Source organism: Notothenia rossii (assembly GCF_949606895.1).
Source record: "Notothenia rossii genome assembly, chromosome: 1".
NCBI classification, from domain to species: domain Eukaryota; kingdom Metazoa; phylum Chordata; class Actinopteri; order Perciformes; family Nototheniidae; genus Notothenia; species Notothenia rossii.
Window position 1 is genome coordinate 19269827 of NC_136912.1, and position 16701 is coordinate 19286527.

Genomic DNA, 16701 nt, shown 5'->3' on the forward strand with positions numbered 1-16701 from the left:
TACATTTGAGTATAAGAACGAATGGGAAACAGTTATGGGAAAGTTTGAATTATTTTATATGTGCATTCATATTGCAAATGTGGGCACGTGTTTCCATGCTGAAAAAAAGTTGGATTTTTGGCAAACAGAGTATATGAGAGATCTTCACCTTTGAGTGTACTGCAGCAAGTCGGGTTCTCATAACTGTGAACATTAAGTCGTATGTATCTTGTTTCACACAGGAAATGAATTCCTCTTATCAGAATTATCTATGGTCATCTATGCTGCAGTTAATATAAGTGCATTTGTGAACTGAGCAAAGTCAACGCACACATTTTTATAATCATTGTTACAGTTCACTGCTTAAAACATGTGGGTTTTGCTTGTATATCCGATACCAAAACTAAGACTGTGTCTGTTTTCTATAATCTGCCTCCCTCAGGGTCAGAGGTCAGTGTGAGTCACAGCAACATGTCGGAGTCTGCAAAGCCCCACCACCCCTCCCCACAGGGTAAGGGGGAGAAGACCCATGCCAGCGACTTCAGCTACGTGGGCATTGATGCCATCCTGGAGCAGATGAGGAGGAAGGCCATGAAGCAGGGCTTCGAGCTCAACATCATGGTTGTTGGTGAGTCGGATGTTTACATTGACATATTTAGTGCCACATTCAAAAAAACATCCAGTACAATAACTAGATGGGCAGGATTCTCGCTCTTTGGTTTTGAAAAGAAATTCACAATGTTGAGTGTCTTCAGGAAATGTCTTCATTCCTTTACCTTTTTTTTGCCTTTTTTATAGAGATTTTTTGGGTTGTGAAATTGACCTTTTCTCCAACAAATGATGGTGACATGCAGCTAATATGCCACTCACCCTCACTTAATTATGTTTAAGTTCACATTTAGTTCGTATTGGATGTAGCTTGTTAAAGGTAGAAATCATGTCTTGCTAATATAAATAATTCCCTCTACTTTTACTTTATGTAAACGTCACCTTACTGTATGATAATAACTACAAATCCTTGGTATGATGTAAAGATTAGCTCAAGTGTTCCCATGCAGGCTGACCTTGAGCGTGATTATGCCTTCATGTTAGGTTTGGATACCACCCGTCAAAATCTAAACTGACACATATGTATCTGAGAAGAATTGGGGCTGTAATTGCTTCCAAATGTTTTACAGTTTTGACTTGGTACTAAATTCAGTAAAAAGATCACAAGGTAAACATTTTCAAGGCAGCAGCAGGAAATGCAGAACAAAGCAGAAAACAGGATGTCAAGCACAGCATGCTTAATATGCAGTTTTTGTGAAATGGAAAATACCTTTTTTTATTATTTGTTAAATAACGTTTATCATGTAGCTTCTCCTCGTTGGCTGCAGTCAAATAATGAAACGTGTGCGTGGTTCTTTTTCAGCTGTTTAATAAAGAGTCAGCCAGCATGGTGCCTCCTCAACAAGCTATTTTCTTTGTGTCAATTATGTAAACAAACACACTTGAGTTGACAAAGGGAGGCTGTCATGCTGGGAAAGTGTCACAATGACAGCAACGACTTTGACAAGCTGAAGCTAACACTCTTTAGAGAGCAGCTACACAGTGCCTGTTATTTTAGTATCCACCACAGGTCTGTGAAAACATGTTAGCACATCTCCATAAGGACTGATATATCAAAATGGTCAAAATTGATTTGTCTGAATGTTCTGTCTAACTCTCTATAGCACCAACATGTATGCACTTGTAGTGCTCAGACACTTCGAGGATACATTTAACTTGTGCCTCGAGATGACATACTTATAGTGTGTTGTGAAATGATACTCTCACACTGTGCCCACCAGAGTAGAAAACAATAAAGCTTTAAAATAGAAAAGAACAATGATGAGTTTTAACCTGCATTGAGTGATTTTTGATAGCCAGAGGGAGATTGAATATGCAGTCAGTAGCAACATATCAAGTTCTACTCTGTGAAGTGTTGACAGATTGTTGCCTAACACCTCATCAGAGTTGTATTTCTTACTGTTAAGCCAGTATCGACCTGCCCTGTGCACTTGATCCATCAAATCCTGGGGGAAATGTCTCAATCCCTTCCATTTATTAGTCAGGTTTTTTTTACCATGACACTGGGTTGCGTGGGATTATGGAGGTGTTTGTGTGTTCATTCCTTGCACAATGCAACAGTTAATATACAATGTTTTCCTTTTTTTGATGAATATTTCTGAGGTTCCTGCTTGCGCATGTGAACAAACTTCCAGAACAATGCCAGGAACACAGAACAGAAATATAACAGAGCCCTTTTGTGATTCTAAAAGAGTTGCTTTGGCCCAGCAGAGTTGTCTCTTAGGCAAGTCAAGTGAGGACATGAAAGGTTAGAGCAGCTGTGGTCTTGTTCGTGTCCATTGTGGTCCCCTCTATGAAATGTATTTGCCTAAACCCTGCCCTCAGCCTTCTGACCTTTTGATTTCCACCACGCAGAAAGGGGTGTGTGTGTGTGTGTGTGTGTGTGTGTGTGTGTGTGTGTGTGTGTGTGTGTGTGTGTGTGTGTGTGTGTGTGTGTGTGTGTGTGTGTGTGTGTGTGTGTGTGTGTGTGTGTGTGTGTGTGTGTGTGTGTGTGTGTGTGTGTGTGTGTGTGTGTGTGTGGGTGGGTGGGTGGGTGGGTGGGTGGGTGGGTGGGTGGGTGGGGGTGTGTGTGTGGGGGTGGGTGGGTGGGTGTGGAGAAATGGGCGAGTGTTTGTGTGGAGAAATGGGCGAGTGTTTGTGTGGAGAAATGGGCGAGTGTTTCTGTAGAGAAATGGGCGAGTGTTTGAGAGAGAGAGAGAGAGAGAGAGCGCGTGGTGGAAAAGGCCTCCCTGGGTGTCACAGAGGGCTTGGCAACACTCCACACGCCACAATGGATGCCCATAGGGGCTGTGAACAAAGGGTGATGGAGAAATATGCTGTGTGTGTGTGTCTGCATCACTAAAAAAACATTTTTGAATGTTAAATAAAAAGTGTTGAATAAAGATTTTATGACCAATATGATGTGTCTATTTCAGGCGACCCTATCCCTCTTTGTTTTAGATGTTAGAAACATGAAATGTAAAGATGACAGTATGAAGTACATTTCAGAATGTTTTCCCTGTAGACCATCTTACTTTTTAGACAATACAGTAGTAATTAATTGTAAAACAAAAAACAATGCTTTTCAGACATTTTTGTGTGCATGTGTGTGGTCTATACAATACATCTGTCCTTTTGGCCTCCACAACTTGCCTGTCTGACCCTGCAGCTGTCCAGCTATGCTCATAGTCTATTCACACACACACACACACACACACACACACACACACACACACACACACACACACACACACACACACACACACACACACACACACACACACACACTTACTCTACATTATAGATGAGGCCATGTGCATATTGAATCTCACTGGTTGAGTGAGTAAAGAGCTTATGACGACAGTTTTGTTTTAGGGTTGAAGGAGTTTTTGTTCCCTGTGACTGTCGGGGGCTAAAACCAGTACGTTAACAATGTGTTTCTGTAACTGATGTTTTTGTCTTGGTGTGTGTTTTCCTGATCAGGTCAAAGTGGCCTGGGAAAGTCCACTCTGATGAACACACTGTTCAAATCCAAGGTGAGCCGCAAATCAGTGCAGCCCAACCCGGAGGAGCGGATCCCCAAGACCATCGAGATCAAGTCCATCAGTCACGGTATGCCAATTTTCATTTTTAGAAGCCTACAGCTAAAATAATTACATAACATTTTAGACAAGTTTTCTGCTGCTGTATCATACTACTGATCTGTTTCTTTCTCTGTTTGCCTTTCCAAAATAAATATTAATTCAATACTATTTTCTTTGTCTAGATATTGAGGAGAAAGGAGTGAGAATGAAGCTGACAGTAATCGACACTCCAGGCTTTGGGGATCACATCAACAATGAGAACTGGTAAGCTCAGGTTACTTTATCTGAAGGCCTCAGTAGCTGTTAGTAAAGTCATTTCCGACATTGCTCTTAAGCCACGGTTCTGTGTTTCCTCAAAATAATGTATCTGAGTATGACGATAATTCACAGCTCACTGCTGTATATGTATTAACTGTAAGCAGCAGGTTTTCTACCATCTGCTGGAACAAAACTTGCTAACTGTTCCCGTTTCCTTTTCCAGCTGGCAGCCTATTATGAAGTTCATCAATGACCAGTATGAAGCCTACCTGCAGGAAGAGATCAACATCAACAGGAAGAAGAGGATCCCAGACTCCAGGGTGCACTGCTGCATATACTTCATACCTGCCACAGGCCACTGGTGAGATCACATATAAAAGACACTTTCACTCTGTGACTAAATGCCCCAACTTTTTGCTCTGCATCCCACAAGTTTCTCCCACAGCTGCAGATACTAATCAGGCCTTCTGGGAATTCCCCCCCCCCCCATCCCCCCCCGGACCCATTGTCTGTCCACAACTCTTTAACCACATCCTTCTGCAGCTTTTTTTTTATCATCTCTCTCTTTCGTGACAACATGTGGAACTCATTCTCTCCGCAGAGACACTGAATGTCTCTTGAAGAGTCGGATTTCACCGTGAAACTGGACTCTACAGATCTCATAGTTAAGAGAGCTAGAGAGACAGGGAAACAATTACCAGGGTGCAGAGAAGGGAATCTCTAGAGAAGGATAAATTGTAGTGGTTCGAAGCATATGACCTTTTCACTGAGCAAGTTAATTGTAGGCTTGTTGATGGATGCATTTACCAATATCATTATTTTAATTGGATGGCCTTAACATGTCTGCTTTTTGCCAACCTCCTTAACCAATACATTACTGCGCCTGAAAGTATCACTTACATTTTAAAAGGGCTGCATCGGAGATCTGGATTCTATTGATGATCACATGTCATCATTATTTGTGAAAATGTTGTTAAACAGACAGATGGGAACCAAATGGTTTACAGATCAGAAATAAAAAATGCTCTAAAGCTTACAATGTCTTGCCAGTGCACACGTGGCCTTAAAAGAACCAGGTGGCAGCTGATTGCTTTACCTACATGGGGTTTGTGTTGACACACTTTACTGCACACTCAACCACATTTCCTCTGCTACTTTGTCAATGATTAGGGTCTTTTTTTTCCAAGGCGACTCTGTAATTAGTTTGATTTAAAGTGACGATGTGTCTGTTCTTAGCACAAATAGGACACAGAGCAGGACTCAATGCACACACATATAATGTATAAATGAATCTTGAAAGGAGTATTGTATTGTAAACAGGCAGATACAAGCCCACTAAACACCCATGCACACCAACTGTAAACACACTCGTTCACTAACCATCTGAGCACATATCTCTGTGAAGGCCCCATCCTCTGGTAACTCAACAGTTGTCCACTTAACGTTCTCTATGAGAGGGGGATGACATGTGTGTGTCTGTGTGTCCCGTTGTTTGACAGACCCCCTCATCATCTGCTCAAGTCGCCACAGCTGCAGCTTCAGAGAATGTGTGTGTTTGTGTGTATCTCTGTTCATGTAAAGCAGTGCATGCAGTGGACTCAAGTGGGCAGTAGGCATGCTAACACTTGTATAACTACACATGTTTGGATGACCTGGAGGTGTGTTGGTGTAATACACAACCTACAGCTGCTCAGTTCAGCCAGTTCAACAAAACACTTACCTCCCAATTTTTCATTATGACCCTGTCTCGGATTCTATATCATTTGTTGTTTTTAAGCTAAATTCAAAAGCGGTACTTCCCATACAAACATAACATCAAAAACATGCACACTTTACTGTAATATGGTCCTGACTTTGTGAACAAAAAAGATGGAAACATCTGTCAGGAAGTGGTGTTTTCCTCACAGCCAACCAGAGAGTTTTAGGCAGTGAACAAATGAGACATCTGTTGGGGCTACTGTTGTGACCTGGCATAGAGATGAATTTATGTATGTGCATGGAAGCATGACAAAAGAGTATGTTATATGAGAATTAATACATATGAAAACATGAACATATACATGCAGCACATATTTTCTAGGCACAATACTGTATAATGTACCTGAACCCTATACACAATAATAGTTGTATGTGTGATGTACAAGTTATGTTGTCTACTCACAGATTCTCTTATCCTACTTTTGCTTATTTTCCCTTTTTCATTGCACACAGTAACAGTTGAAGTTTTAAATTAGGGTCTGTAACCAATTACAGAGACACAACGCCAAAAGCCTCTGCCATTTGACCGTAGTCCAAGAATGACAGTCAGGAAAATCATGGCAGAAATGCCCTGGTAGCTTTCATAAGACTCTTTGGAGATATGCCTATTTGTACTATTGTATTTTTGCCTGAGGCGTTTTAAACAGCAGTTTGTTTTGATTTGAGCTCCAATTTAACTCTTCGTGTCAGCAAATGGCTTTTAAGCTGCTTCTGTGGTTTCAGACAGATGAACGGTGCTCAATGAAGCTGACACTCGTCGCATCGGAAGCCAATTCTGATAATGGCAGAGTCAGCCACGCTGTTCCCCCTCTGGGCAATCTCGTTGTTACCTCATTTAACATGTCTTCCTGAGAAAAAGAAGGCTGCATTTAAACTCTCATTAACTCAGAGATGGTTCCTGATCTGTTGGAAGGTTGAGCTCTGTGCTGTGGTTAGCTCTTATCTCCGTTTCTCATTTACAAGCTGAGCTTATCGTTTTCAATTGATATGAATATGACTGCTATTTTTTTCTTTCAACAATACAAAAAGGAGGGTTTTTCCATGCAAGCTGTCATTTAGGGGACATCTGTGCATGCAGGCATTCTTGCACATATTAGCCATATGTTCATGTAAAAAGATGTGTACACATGAAAGTGTGCATGTATTCTCAGTCATGCATATGAGGCTGCTGACAATTTGCAGTTTCCTGTATCCGTTCAGTGACAGTTTAACAACTGCGCTTAAACATTTATATTCAATATTCACACAGATAGATAATCCTCTCCTTCGCTTTTTATCACCTTTTTAACTTTCTTGCTTTACAACCTCTGCTTGCATATGATACATATGATATTGCACTTATTGTAAGTCGCTTTGGATAAAAGCGTCAGCTAAATGCAATGTAATGTAATACATGCCAGTAGTCTGCTCTGCAGGATAAATGCAAAACACCGTGGTGAAGTCTGGTTGAATGCATCGCTTACTGTGTCATCTCTCTTTACCTTGGTGCAGCTCTGTATTCCCCCTTTCCTCTGTCTCGCTCCATGTCACACATGCTTCCCAGTGTTTCCTCCATGTTCATGGGGACATGCCTGTCAGTCACCGTGGAGAGCAGGCCAGGGCTTCTCCTCCAGCTGCCCCCGGGCCTTTGAACCAGGCTGGCCTAGCTTGGCTGGGGCTAATTGGAGGGCAGAGCACACAGCATGAGGGGAATCTGTCTTGAAGAGCAACTGGGGGCAATGTTGAGCCACTAAAAAAACACTGAAGGCACAGAGAAATGGAAAACAAGCAGGAACAGAACAGCAGTCCAGAACCTTTCATAAATTGTCACAAACAAACGATTCTCAAGTTTGCTTTGAGTTAAGCAAAAAAGGAGAATATTAAAAACAAATGTCCGACGGCAAACAAAGGGCTGCATTCGACTGAATGACTGTGTTCTGCTTTATCCTTCAAAATGAATGTGCAAGCTCTTTTTCAGTTTATTTAAATCTCATCTAGGAGAGGGCTACGGGAGAATTGGTTAAGTATACAGTTGGAAGGCAATGGCAGCATATGTTAATGCAGTGAGTGTCAACATGAGATATTTAGTCGGACTTAATGTAATGTAACAGACCATGATTGCCCTCTGGTGGTTACTTGGTTTCAATACACACAATTTTATGTACACAAACGTTAACTTTTTTGTCGATAATTTTAGAAAATAAAAAAATGAAAGGTCTAGGGATCAATGTTGTGAGATGCTTCCCCTGCACATACAGATAATTTGAAGATGATGGAAGAATATTAAAAGGAGTATTGCATTGCACACATGCAGATAAAAGCACAGACAATACCCATGTCCATCTCTAAAAACTCATACCGTAGCATGAGCATGTTTTCCCTTTCTGCTTACATCCCGGGACAACAAACACACACGGTTACAGACCTGTATGCACAAAATGAATTTGTATTGTCTTCTCCATCTTCCTCAGTCTGCGGCCTTTGGATGTTGAGTTCATGAGGCGTCTCAGCAAGGTGGTCAACATCGTCCCCGTCATCGCCAAGGCTGACACACTCACCCTGGAGGAGAGGGACTTCTTTAAACAAACGGTGAGAGCAGTCTGTGTGTTCAGACCACAGAGGGGCAGGTTTTATGATATTTATATATTTTGTATGTGATTTCACGTGACATCTCATCCTCCCATCACACCTGCAATAACCCGTAACAGGTATTTAAGGAGGAGGAGTAGGTTGGTTGATTCCCCTCACAAACATACGTGTATGCTTATCCACGACCACAGGTCGGTAACACATGAAGAGCTGCCAGGCACCACCAACAAAAGCCATCTGGCTAAATATGGTACTTATCCTGGGGAATACCGTATCATCTCTATAAAAGTAACACTTCGAAAGTAATGCTCAGTACAGAAGGAAACATTTAAGAACTCTTTATTTGAAGCATTTATTTACTGAGCGGCGTTCCACAACTCTTAAGTCTGGCTCTTTTTTAGATGGGAAACCTCAAGTTGCCAGCGGAGCAAGCAGGCCCTTCATTACCCATAAATAACTGGGTAGAAGTCAGCAAGTTCAGAGAGCTGTCCACTGTGTGGTACATGAAAAAACATGACCTTTCTTCTTGGCCAGAACTGTACAAAGTAGCAATATGGCAGCCATTGAATATTCATCAGATTTGACTTGTTCTGTAAGTTAAGTCTTATCCCTATTGTTCTTTATAGTTTGTTCAGCTTTAAGAGCTTCTAATTTACGTTAGCCTTGCTAGCAGACGTTCAGCCCATCCCTTTAGGTCCAGACTAAATCTCAAACCTACTGCTGACTAGCATATTCTGGACAGACATGGTTAACAGGCAATGTCTCCTATGAGTTTAATGATCACTTATCTTTTCCACTAGCACCGTCATCTGGTTTTTTAAATGTCTTGACAGCTTTGGGATGGATTGTACAGAAAGACATGGCAGCCAGAGAATGAAACCCTGAGGACTCCATTGACTCTTTACGACTGGTTGATTGTAAACGTCAGACGTTCCCTTCAGTCTCTTCAGGCAGTATTTGATGATTAGTGCTAATTAGCATATGTAACCATGCTAACACACGTTACACCTGCTAAACTGTTTACAATCTTATTGAAAGTACAGCCTAACAGAGCTGCTTGCAGGCCTGCTTACTCCTTGTTTTTCGTCCTTACGAGATATATTCTTGACTGTACAATTTCAAATTGCCCAAACAATTAACACAACTACATGGTCTAAACATTTACATCCATACAGAGTTAGCATTGGAAAGCAGATTTTAAGCAGTTCTCAAGTAATATTTTGTTCCTCAATGGTTATTTAGATTTTTTTGTCTGTCTGATACAGTAGCCCCAAACTAACTCACAATCAAATGTTCTGGGCTGATAATCCTCCACTGTAACCTCATCATGGCTTTACCTGCAACAACAGATTCCCCCTCCACCCGGCTTGAGTCTTAAACGTTTCTCCACTGTATCCCTTCCCCAGTATGTTTCTGTTGGATAATTCTCAATCTGCAGGAGGCAGACGGCCACCTGCCTTTCTCCATCATTTCCTTTATCTATCATCCCTGTGTCCAAGACTACAGACTTAACTTAAAAGCTTTATTCATTTTAGAGAAGCACCAATGTGTCTTGGCTACCGTTTTCCCCCATGATTCCTGTAACACCGTCCAATAAGTACAAAGCAGGGATTGGACCAGGCCCTGGTAGAGGATGGGAGCTGCAGGACCAGTGGCTGGATTGTTTTGGTTGGCCGCACATGCTTTGTTTGACCCTGAAGATTATTGACTAAAAGCCTCTCGTGCCAAATGTTTTTTCACTTTCCCTGCAGCAACTTGCAAATGCTAAAAGCAACGGGGGTTTTCTATTAAATGTTCAGCCTCCATGTGTCCAGCTGTAAGAGTCTTTTTGCATTTCTCCAGCCGACAGTTGATGTGGCTTTTCGTAGAATTTGTCTTGGTTTGCATCCTATTATCTAAGCCTGAGAAAGCTGCCAAGGATAAACAAGGAAATGTTGGATCAAAGACCAAGTGGATATCGTCAGGGTAGTAATTGTGGGAGTGAACAGTCATTCATTAAAAGGACATTTCTCCCAGAAGCTGGTCTGTCTGTTTTTCCTGTGCCAGTGCCTGAACCATTATAAAGACATATAAAGTATAGGTCAAACCATTGTGTCATACGTCTGGATGTATTTGTTTTTACCTTCGAGCGGTTAACCTCCATGGTAACCCCTGAGTGTCAAGGATATTAGGAACCATTTAATGTCAACACCAGCAAGTATAACAGACCCAAGTGTTTATTTAGGTCCTCTTGTGGGTCAGAGCAGCTTCCATTTAACCCTCTGACCGAGACTTAAATAACTGTATGTAGACATCATTCAATCCAAACATCATGTAGAGTTTGCATGTTATGGTGACTGATTGAGTTCAATGGACTTCATGATGGATGAAGGGTCTGGGCTTGATTTATCGTTTTTGTCTTCCAATAAGACTTTCTTTTTCACAGTATCTGTTTCAGCTATGACTACTGACCTTTATGTAATGATGTGTAAATATTTTGCCATTGGGTTACATTTCTTTTTAAATGTGATTACCTAGAATTTTGAGTGGGGAAAAACTATTATTCAACAAAATGAGTTGGACAATGATATACTATATAAGATCATTTTGGTTGCTGTTACTATGTGTGTTAAGCTCATTTCATTAAATGTGTCATTGTGCTTTGCTCTGTGCAGATTAGGGAAGAGCTGCGGGCCAATGGCATCGATGTTTACCCTCAGAAAGAGTTTGACGAGGATGCGGACGACAGGATGATCAATGACAAAATCAGGGTAAGTTCAGTTCACAAGAAGGTATCCTCCTCTAGCTCAAGCCCCTTAAATAGCAATCAAACATGTGAACTCAGATTGAAACTCAAGCCTTTGTCAAATGTTATACGTTATTCCTTTTTGTTTCTAAAAAGTCACGATTGTCACAAAAAAAACGACCCAATTACAGCATGTTGTTCTAGCAAAGTGGAACAACAAAAAGCATGACCTGAAAACAAATCGGTGGTAGAGCTTCATTGACCGTGTGCATTTGTGCGTGTGTGTGTGTTTGCATGTGTGCACTCAACAGGAGATGATCCCTTTTGCTGTCGTGGGCAGTGACCAGGAGTACCAGGTGAATGGAAAAAGGATTCTGGGAAGGAAAACAAAATGGGGCACCATAGAAGGTAATACACATGAACCCTATACACACATAATAATTGCACGGCTGGTTGTTTTTCCTGCCATTACAGATTTTTATTATTATAATATGTGTTCATTTAAATCTGAATGATGCAATTACAACACTAAAGTATGTCATTTACCATACTCACACGTGAGTCACATCACATCTATTCATTTGACAGTGCCAGGGCCATCTAGCTTGATCACTCTGATAGATAATATAATCGCATGCTTGCCACCAGGCCCCATTCATGTCATTCACACGATAGCATCAACAACACGGTGAACAGCTTTGCACAAAAGACAACAGATTCTAATTTTTGGTGTTATTTAAGCACGTTGAAATGTACAAACTGCAGCTTTAAAATCGTTCCAGCTGGTTGAACCATCTGTTGTTTGACTACCAGTGCGTTTGTTTGCATACGTCTCTGTGAGTCTGTAACTAGGGACATGTATGAGACAGGAGGAAGAGATTTACAAGGACTTTCTGTGTCCTTTGGGATGAAACGGACACACTTCCTCACACACACTTGCACACAGCAAATGTGATACAGTTTAAATGTGTTGGCCTGCGATGCATGCTCACACTGCCAAGGAGGTTCATAGCAAGCAATGTCCTCATTTCACCCTTGGGTGTGTGTAAACACAGGTGTGTGTATGTGTGTATGCGAGACAGAAAGGGAGAGAGGGGACATCTGTCTGGATCAGGAGTGAAAATGTAATTTGAGGTTCAAGAAGACAGCTGAAGGAGGTCGGGACAAGGGACTGACACTGTTAAACAAACACTGTCTCCTTCCCAGGATGCAATTCAACACACATAATTAATACTGAACCTTAGTTTAATTAGATATGATATACATGCATCATAAAACATAAATATCTCACTTAAAAATAAACACGTAAAGGTAGTTCATTGCAATTTTGAGACCCCTGAACAAGCAGCAGTCACCTGCCACCTGCAATTGCCACGTTTTAGATGCTATTTGTGAGTTGTACACTTTGCATGAATGCAATAATAGAAACAATCTCATAATGCAGAGATCATCTATCAGTCACAGTGTCCAAAATAAGTAGTTTTTCTTTTAAATGTTAAGTATATTTGCTGTCAATAATGATGTACTTTCAGTTGCAATGCAGTATTTGTTGACATTGTTGTTTTACTTATACTAAGTAAAGGTGTTACTTTTCCAAATATTGTGGAAAATGTATTGAAACAGCGAAGTGGATTGCAATGTAGACAAGTGATGTTGACGAGGTCTATTCGGGATTGCTGTTGTAACTCTATATGGCTTGATTTGCATATGTTTAAGCTAAAACCAGGCAGTGAGAAGATGACATTTACGAGGAATTACCATGAACCCTTTTAGTTTTAAGAACTTAAAGGTGACTACTACTCTCTCAGCAGGCTTTATAAAATTAACTCAACATGGGAAAGAGAGGTAAAGAACTGGCACTGTAAGACAAATGTCGCATTGTCCGGCTAAAAGAATAATTGCTGCACTTTAGTAAAGCCAGGCGAGGGAGAGAGGGAACAAGTAAAAGGTTGAGAGAGGAAGCTGCTGCGCTGCTGGACTTGTCGACTTCGACCTCATAATGTAGGCCTCAAAAGAGAAGCCTCTTTATCACAAGTGGAGAAGAAAGTGTTTATTTTCCAGGGTTTGGGGGACACTTAGAGATGGAAGGAAGAGACTAAGGAGAGTAACTCATGCATTAAATGAATTTATTGAACTGAATAAAAGGGAAATAGGGTGGTGATACTAGAAGTGCAGCTTGTTACAAGTTAGTACCGCCTTCCCTCGACGCCACTAATAAGCCCTCCCAGACCCAGCAGTAACTCCACTCTCCTCCTTTCAAAGAGAATTTAATTTCCTGCCCATGGATTTCAAAGCTTTACATAAATAGCACCCTCCTTTTTTCATTTACACCCTTGACATAATCTATAATTCAAACATGTGTTAGCCCTACTGGAGGCACTAGCAGCTTGTCACGGGGAGTTTGTTAGAATGTCTCACTTAAAGTTCTCCAATAACAGGGGAGGCGAGATGTATTAATTTACTCTAAAATGGAGGAGTGTGTTATCTTGGCTTAAGAAAATTGCTGCCGATGTCATGTTAGAGAATGCCCTTCAGCTGAATTGTGAGCAACACTGCCATATGGTGGTGCTTTGAGGAATGGCAAGTTATCTGGAATAGAAGGTATAATAGTTATCTCATTTCATATGTTGGGCATATCTTCCCCTCTGCATGTAAAGCCCTAAATGATATGCTGAGAGTCAAGTCAAGGTTATTTTGTAAATTGTTCTCAAATGATGTAATTCCACTAATGTTTCATATTTTTCTCTCTACAGTTGAGAATATTGGACACTGTGAGTTTGCTTACCTGCGAGACCTCCTCATCAGGTGAGCTTCCATAGAGTTTTTGGATTTTTACGATGTATAAGAACTGATATAAAATGCTTTTTTATTGACCGAGCCTCCTGCTAAATCAGAAGGAACTCACTTTATTTGTCGTAATGAATTGGAAACAGCACTGAGATGCTATGAAGCTCCACTTCCCTACTGAAATCAATACTAATGAAATTCTTTCAGATGGGTTGAGTGCTTCCCTAGACAGTGTTACAATGGCCATTTTTACAAAACTGCTCCATTAAATGTAAAGCATTTGAGATGCTTGTTAGTACAGTGTTATCTTATCTATACCTCATAAGGCTAAAACAATGGTTCCAAAGCTTTTTAGACATGGACCATATATTGACGTTATCTATAAATTGAAATCAATGTCACATTAAATAATTAAGGCCTTTCTCAGACTCTCGTTATGTTGATATGGTTACCTTAAACATTTAAATGAATAAGAAGAAGCATGCTAAATCGTGAAATGTCTTTGTTGATTTTAAAAGGTAAATTAAAAAGAACATAATGAGGAAACCAATAAAACATATTACGCTTGTGTACATTTGCTATACTTTGGACAATACTCACTGGTGTTGTTATATGGTCTTCTGCCTTTCAGGACACACATGCAGAACATCAAGGACATCACAGGCAGCATCCACTATGAGACGTATCGTGTCCGCCGGTTAAATGAATCCAACGCTCATTTCAAATCACAACCATCTGACCAGCCTGCTGTTCAGCCAAAGGCCAACGGTCAGCCCGAGGTGAAGCCCAGCGCTCCGCAGGCCAACGGAGTGGCTGCTAAGCACGAAGTCATGTCCCACGAGATGTAGAGTCAATATATGAGATCAGGACAGAGCCAGGCACAAAACATACACTCGCACATTTATTCTGTTTACATGAACAAGCCCACATGCACGCAAGCACACACTCAAGCTGTGAAGCTCATTTGTGTTTTCTAGAAGGACCCTTTTGCCCAAAACTAACCACAGGAAGTTCCAAGACACATGAGTCAGAGTAAATCCTAACAGTTATCTTTTGTGGGCTGTTTCCTCATTCTTTTTCCATCATAATAATTCTGAGCAGATTCATGTCTTCCCTGCAACATGACACATACTGTACAGAACCTGTTTTTATCGGCATTTAATCTACCTGTCTGCACAATAGAATCTAGACTCAAGATGTTCACAATAAGCCATTAAAGATTTCAGGTAATGGATAAACCAAAATATATCGAGATTACCCTGACTGTGCAGTGAAGTGCATAAGCCAGGAAAGTAAATAATTGAAAAAACAATGTACAAGATTGACAAAATTCACAGTATAATGGAAAAAGAGTGCCCCGAAACAGTTTTGTACAGAATGTACCTTGGCAGGATCTTGGGTTGCGGGGTTTAGTCATGAATTGATGTTCAGATGAGATGAAATAGTTCAAGATGAAATACATGATTTGTCGTTAAAACTAGTACTAACTGTTGTGCCACTGGCCTGGTCCGCTTTGTGTTGTGTTGTATAGTTTTGTAGCGATAATAGGGTTAAGTAGGGAGATTTAGATTAGGTTAAGAGTACCATGGAGAAAGTTAAGATATTGTTGACACCTCCGCACTGCAGAATAATACTTTTTTAAGAAAACGAAAGCCGTGGCAGTGTGGGCAGCTTTCACAAAACCTTTTCCCAATGTCATTTTTCCATTGTGTTATGATGTTTTTAAAACCCCTTTTTGCCAAACCACCCTGTCTCTTTCTATATAATGCCAAATGTTGTGTAATAATAATCTGGCATTTTACATTTCTCATTTACTATTGTATTTGTATTGCTGTTTTTCATGTTCTAATATTATTGTATACAATGGGAGGTGTGGAGGAATCTGTGCAAGTGTTGTCCCATGCAGCCATTTTGTCCATTATTTTCCTGACCAAATAAAAGTTTTTTGTTCTAAAGAGAAGCACATACAGTATATAAAGTTGATTTATGAATAGGTATTTATGTGTATGTTAAGTGTAATCAGTTCAATTCAACTTTCAACAATGTTGGTATCCAGAGGTTTTTGCAGGCTTGATACATGATGTGATCTTTTAGCTTTACATAGTGTTTGTGGTTAGTATCCTGCATTCATACAGTATGTTGTACCAAGTTGGCTAGGCTGCACTATAACTAGCGCTGAAGTACAAAAGTTGTTTATGTTTGTACATTGATAATTGATCATCAAAACCAGTTCTACCAATAAAAAGCTTTTTGTCAGAGAGACGCACATTGTGCCAAAAAACCTTAAACGACACCCAGAAATTAGTTTTAATTATATTTTTGAAAAATGTTTGCATTAATACAAACTCAAGGGATATATAATCGAGAAATCTTATTTTCCTTACAAAAAAAGTGTGTTTTATGGTCAATTTACTACCCGAAAATATGCATACATACAATAAGAAGAGAAAATACTTTGAAAACCAATACTTATTGTCTTCAACGAAAGTTAACATGTTACACGTTGTTTACTGTTGTATAGTTTTTGTGTTATTTGTTACGTTATAATAGACTAAGGTTTTATCTTTGATATGCTATCTCAAATAATAAAGATTGATATTTTTATTGTTGAAATTGATTGTCTTGATTGTCAAAGCATATTTCATTGAAGGAGAGCTCTACTGGTGGTCTATGCTGGTGACTATTAATGCGAGTGATTCATTAGTGCTGAATACTGTATACTGTTTTCACATAATATTTTAGATTTCACCTTAGATTTAATTTGATGGGGCAACATGTTTTTTTTTTATCAATAGTTGAATAATTAAAACATGTGTACACAAAAGTTGACAGGGGGATCATCATGTAATTGAGAAATAAGCCATTTAACGTATCGCTTACTTCAGTACATTTAGAACATCCAATATGATGAATATCTCCTACCTATTCTGTATTGAAATACCTACATAATTATTG

The 16701-nt window shown here is 40.1% G+C and overlaps 1 protein-coding gene across 7 annotated transcripts in view; it reads left to right on the top strand.

Annotated features, from left to right (window-relative positions):
- septin9b (septin 9b) overlaps positions 1-16359 on the top strand; it is a 72502-nt gene extending 56143 nt beyond the window's left edge. For all 7 annotated transcript variants that reach the window (XM_079646726.1, XM_079646725.1, XM_079646724.1 and 4 more), the window contains 9 exons: positions 422-607; positions 3550-3678; positions 3833-3914; positions 4132-4269; positions 8117-8234; positions 10889-10984; positions 11271-11367; positions 13713-13764; positions 14378-16359. In XM_079646726.1, the coding sequence (XP_079502852.1) occupies positions 422-607; positions 3550-3678; positions 3833-3914; positions 4132-4269; positions 8117-8234; positions 10889-10984; positions 11271-11367; positions 13713-13764; positions 14378-14594 (1115 nt within the window). In that variant the 3' untranslated portion in view covers positions 14595-16359. The remainder of the gene's footprint in view (positions 1-421; positions 608-3549; positions 3679-3832; positions 3915-4131; positions 4270-8116; positions 8235-10888; positions 10985-11270; positions 11368-13712; positions 13765-14377) is intronic.
- Positions 16360-16701: the final 342 nt, after the last annotated feature.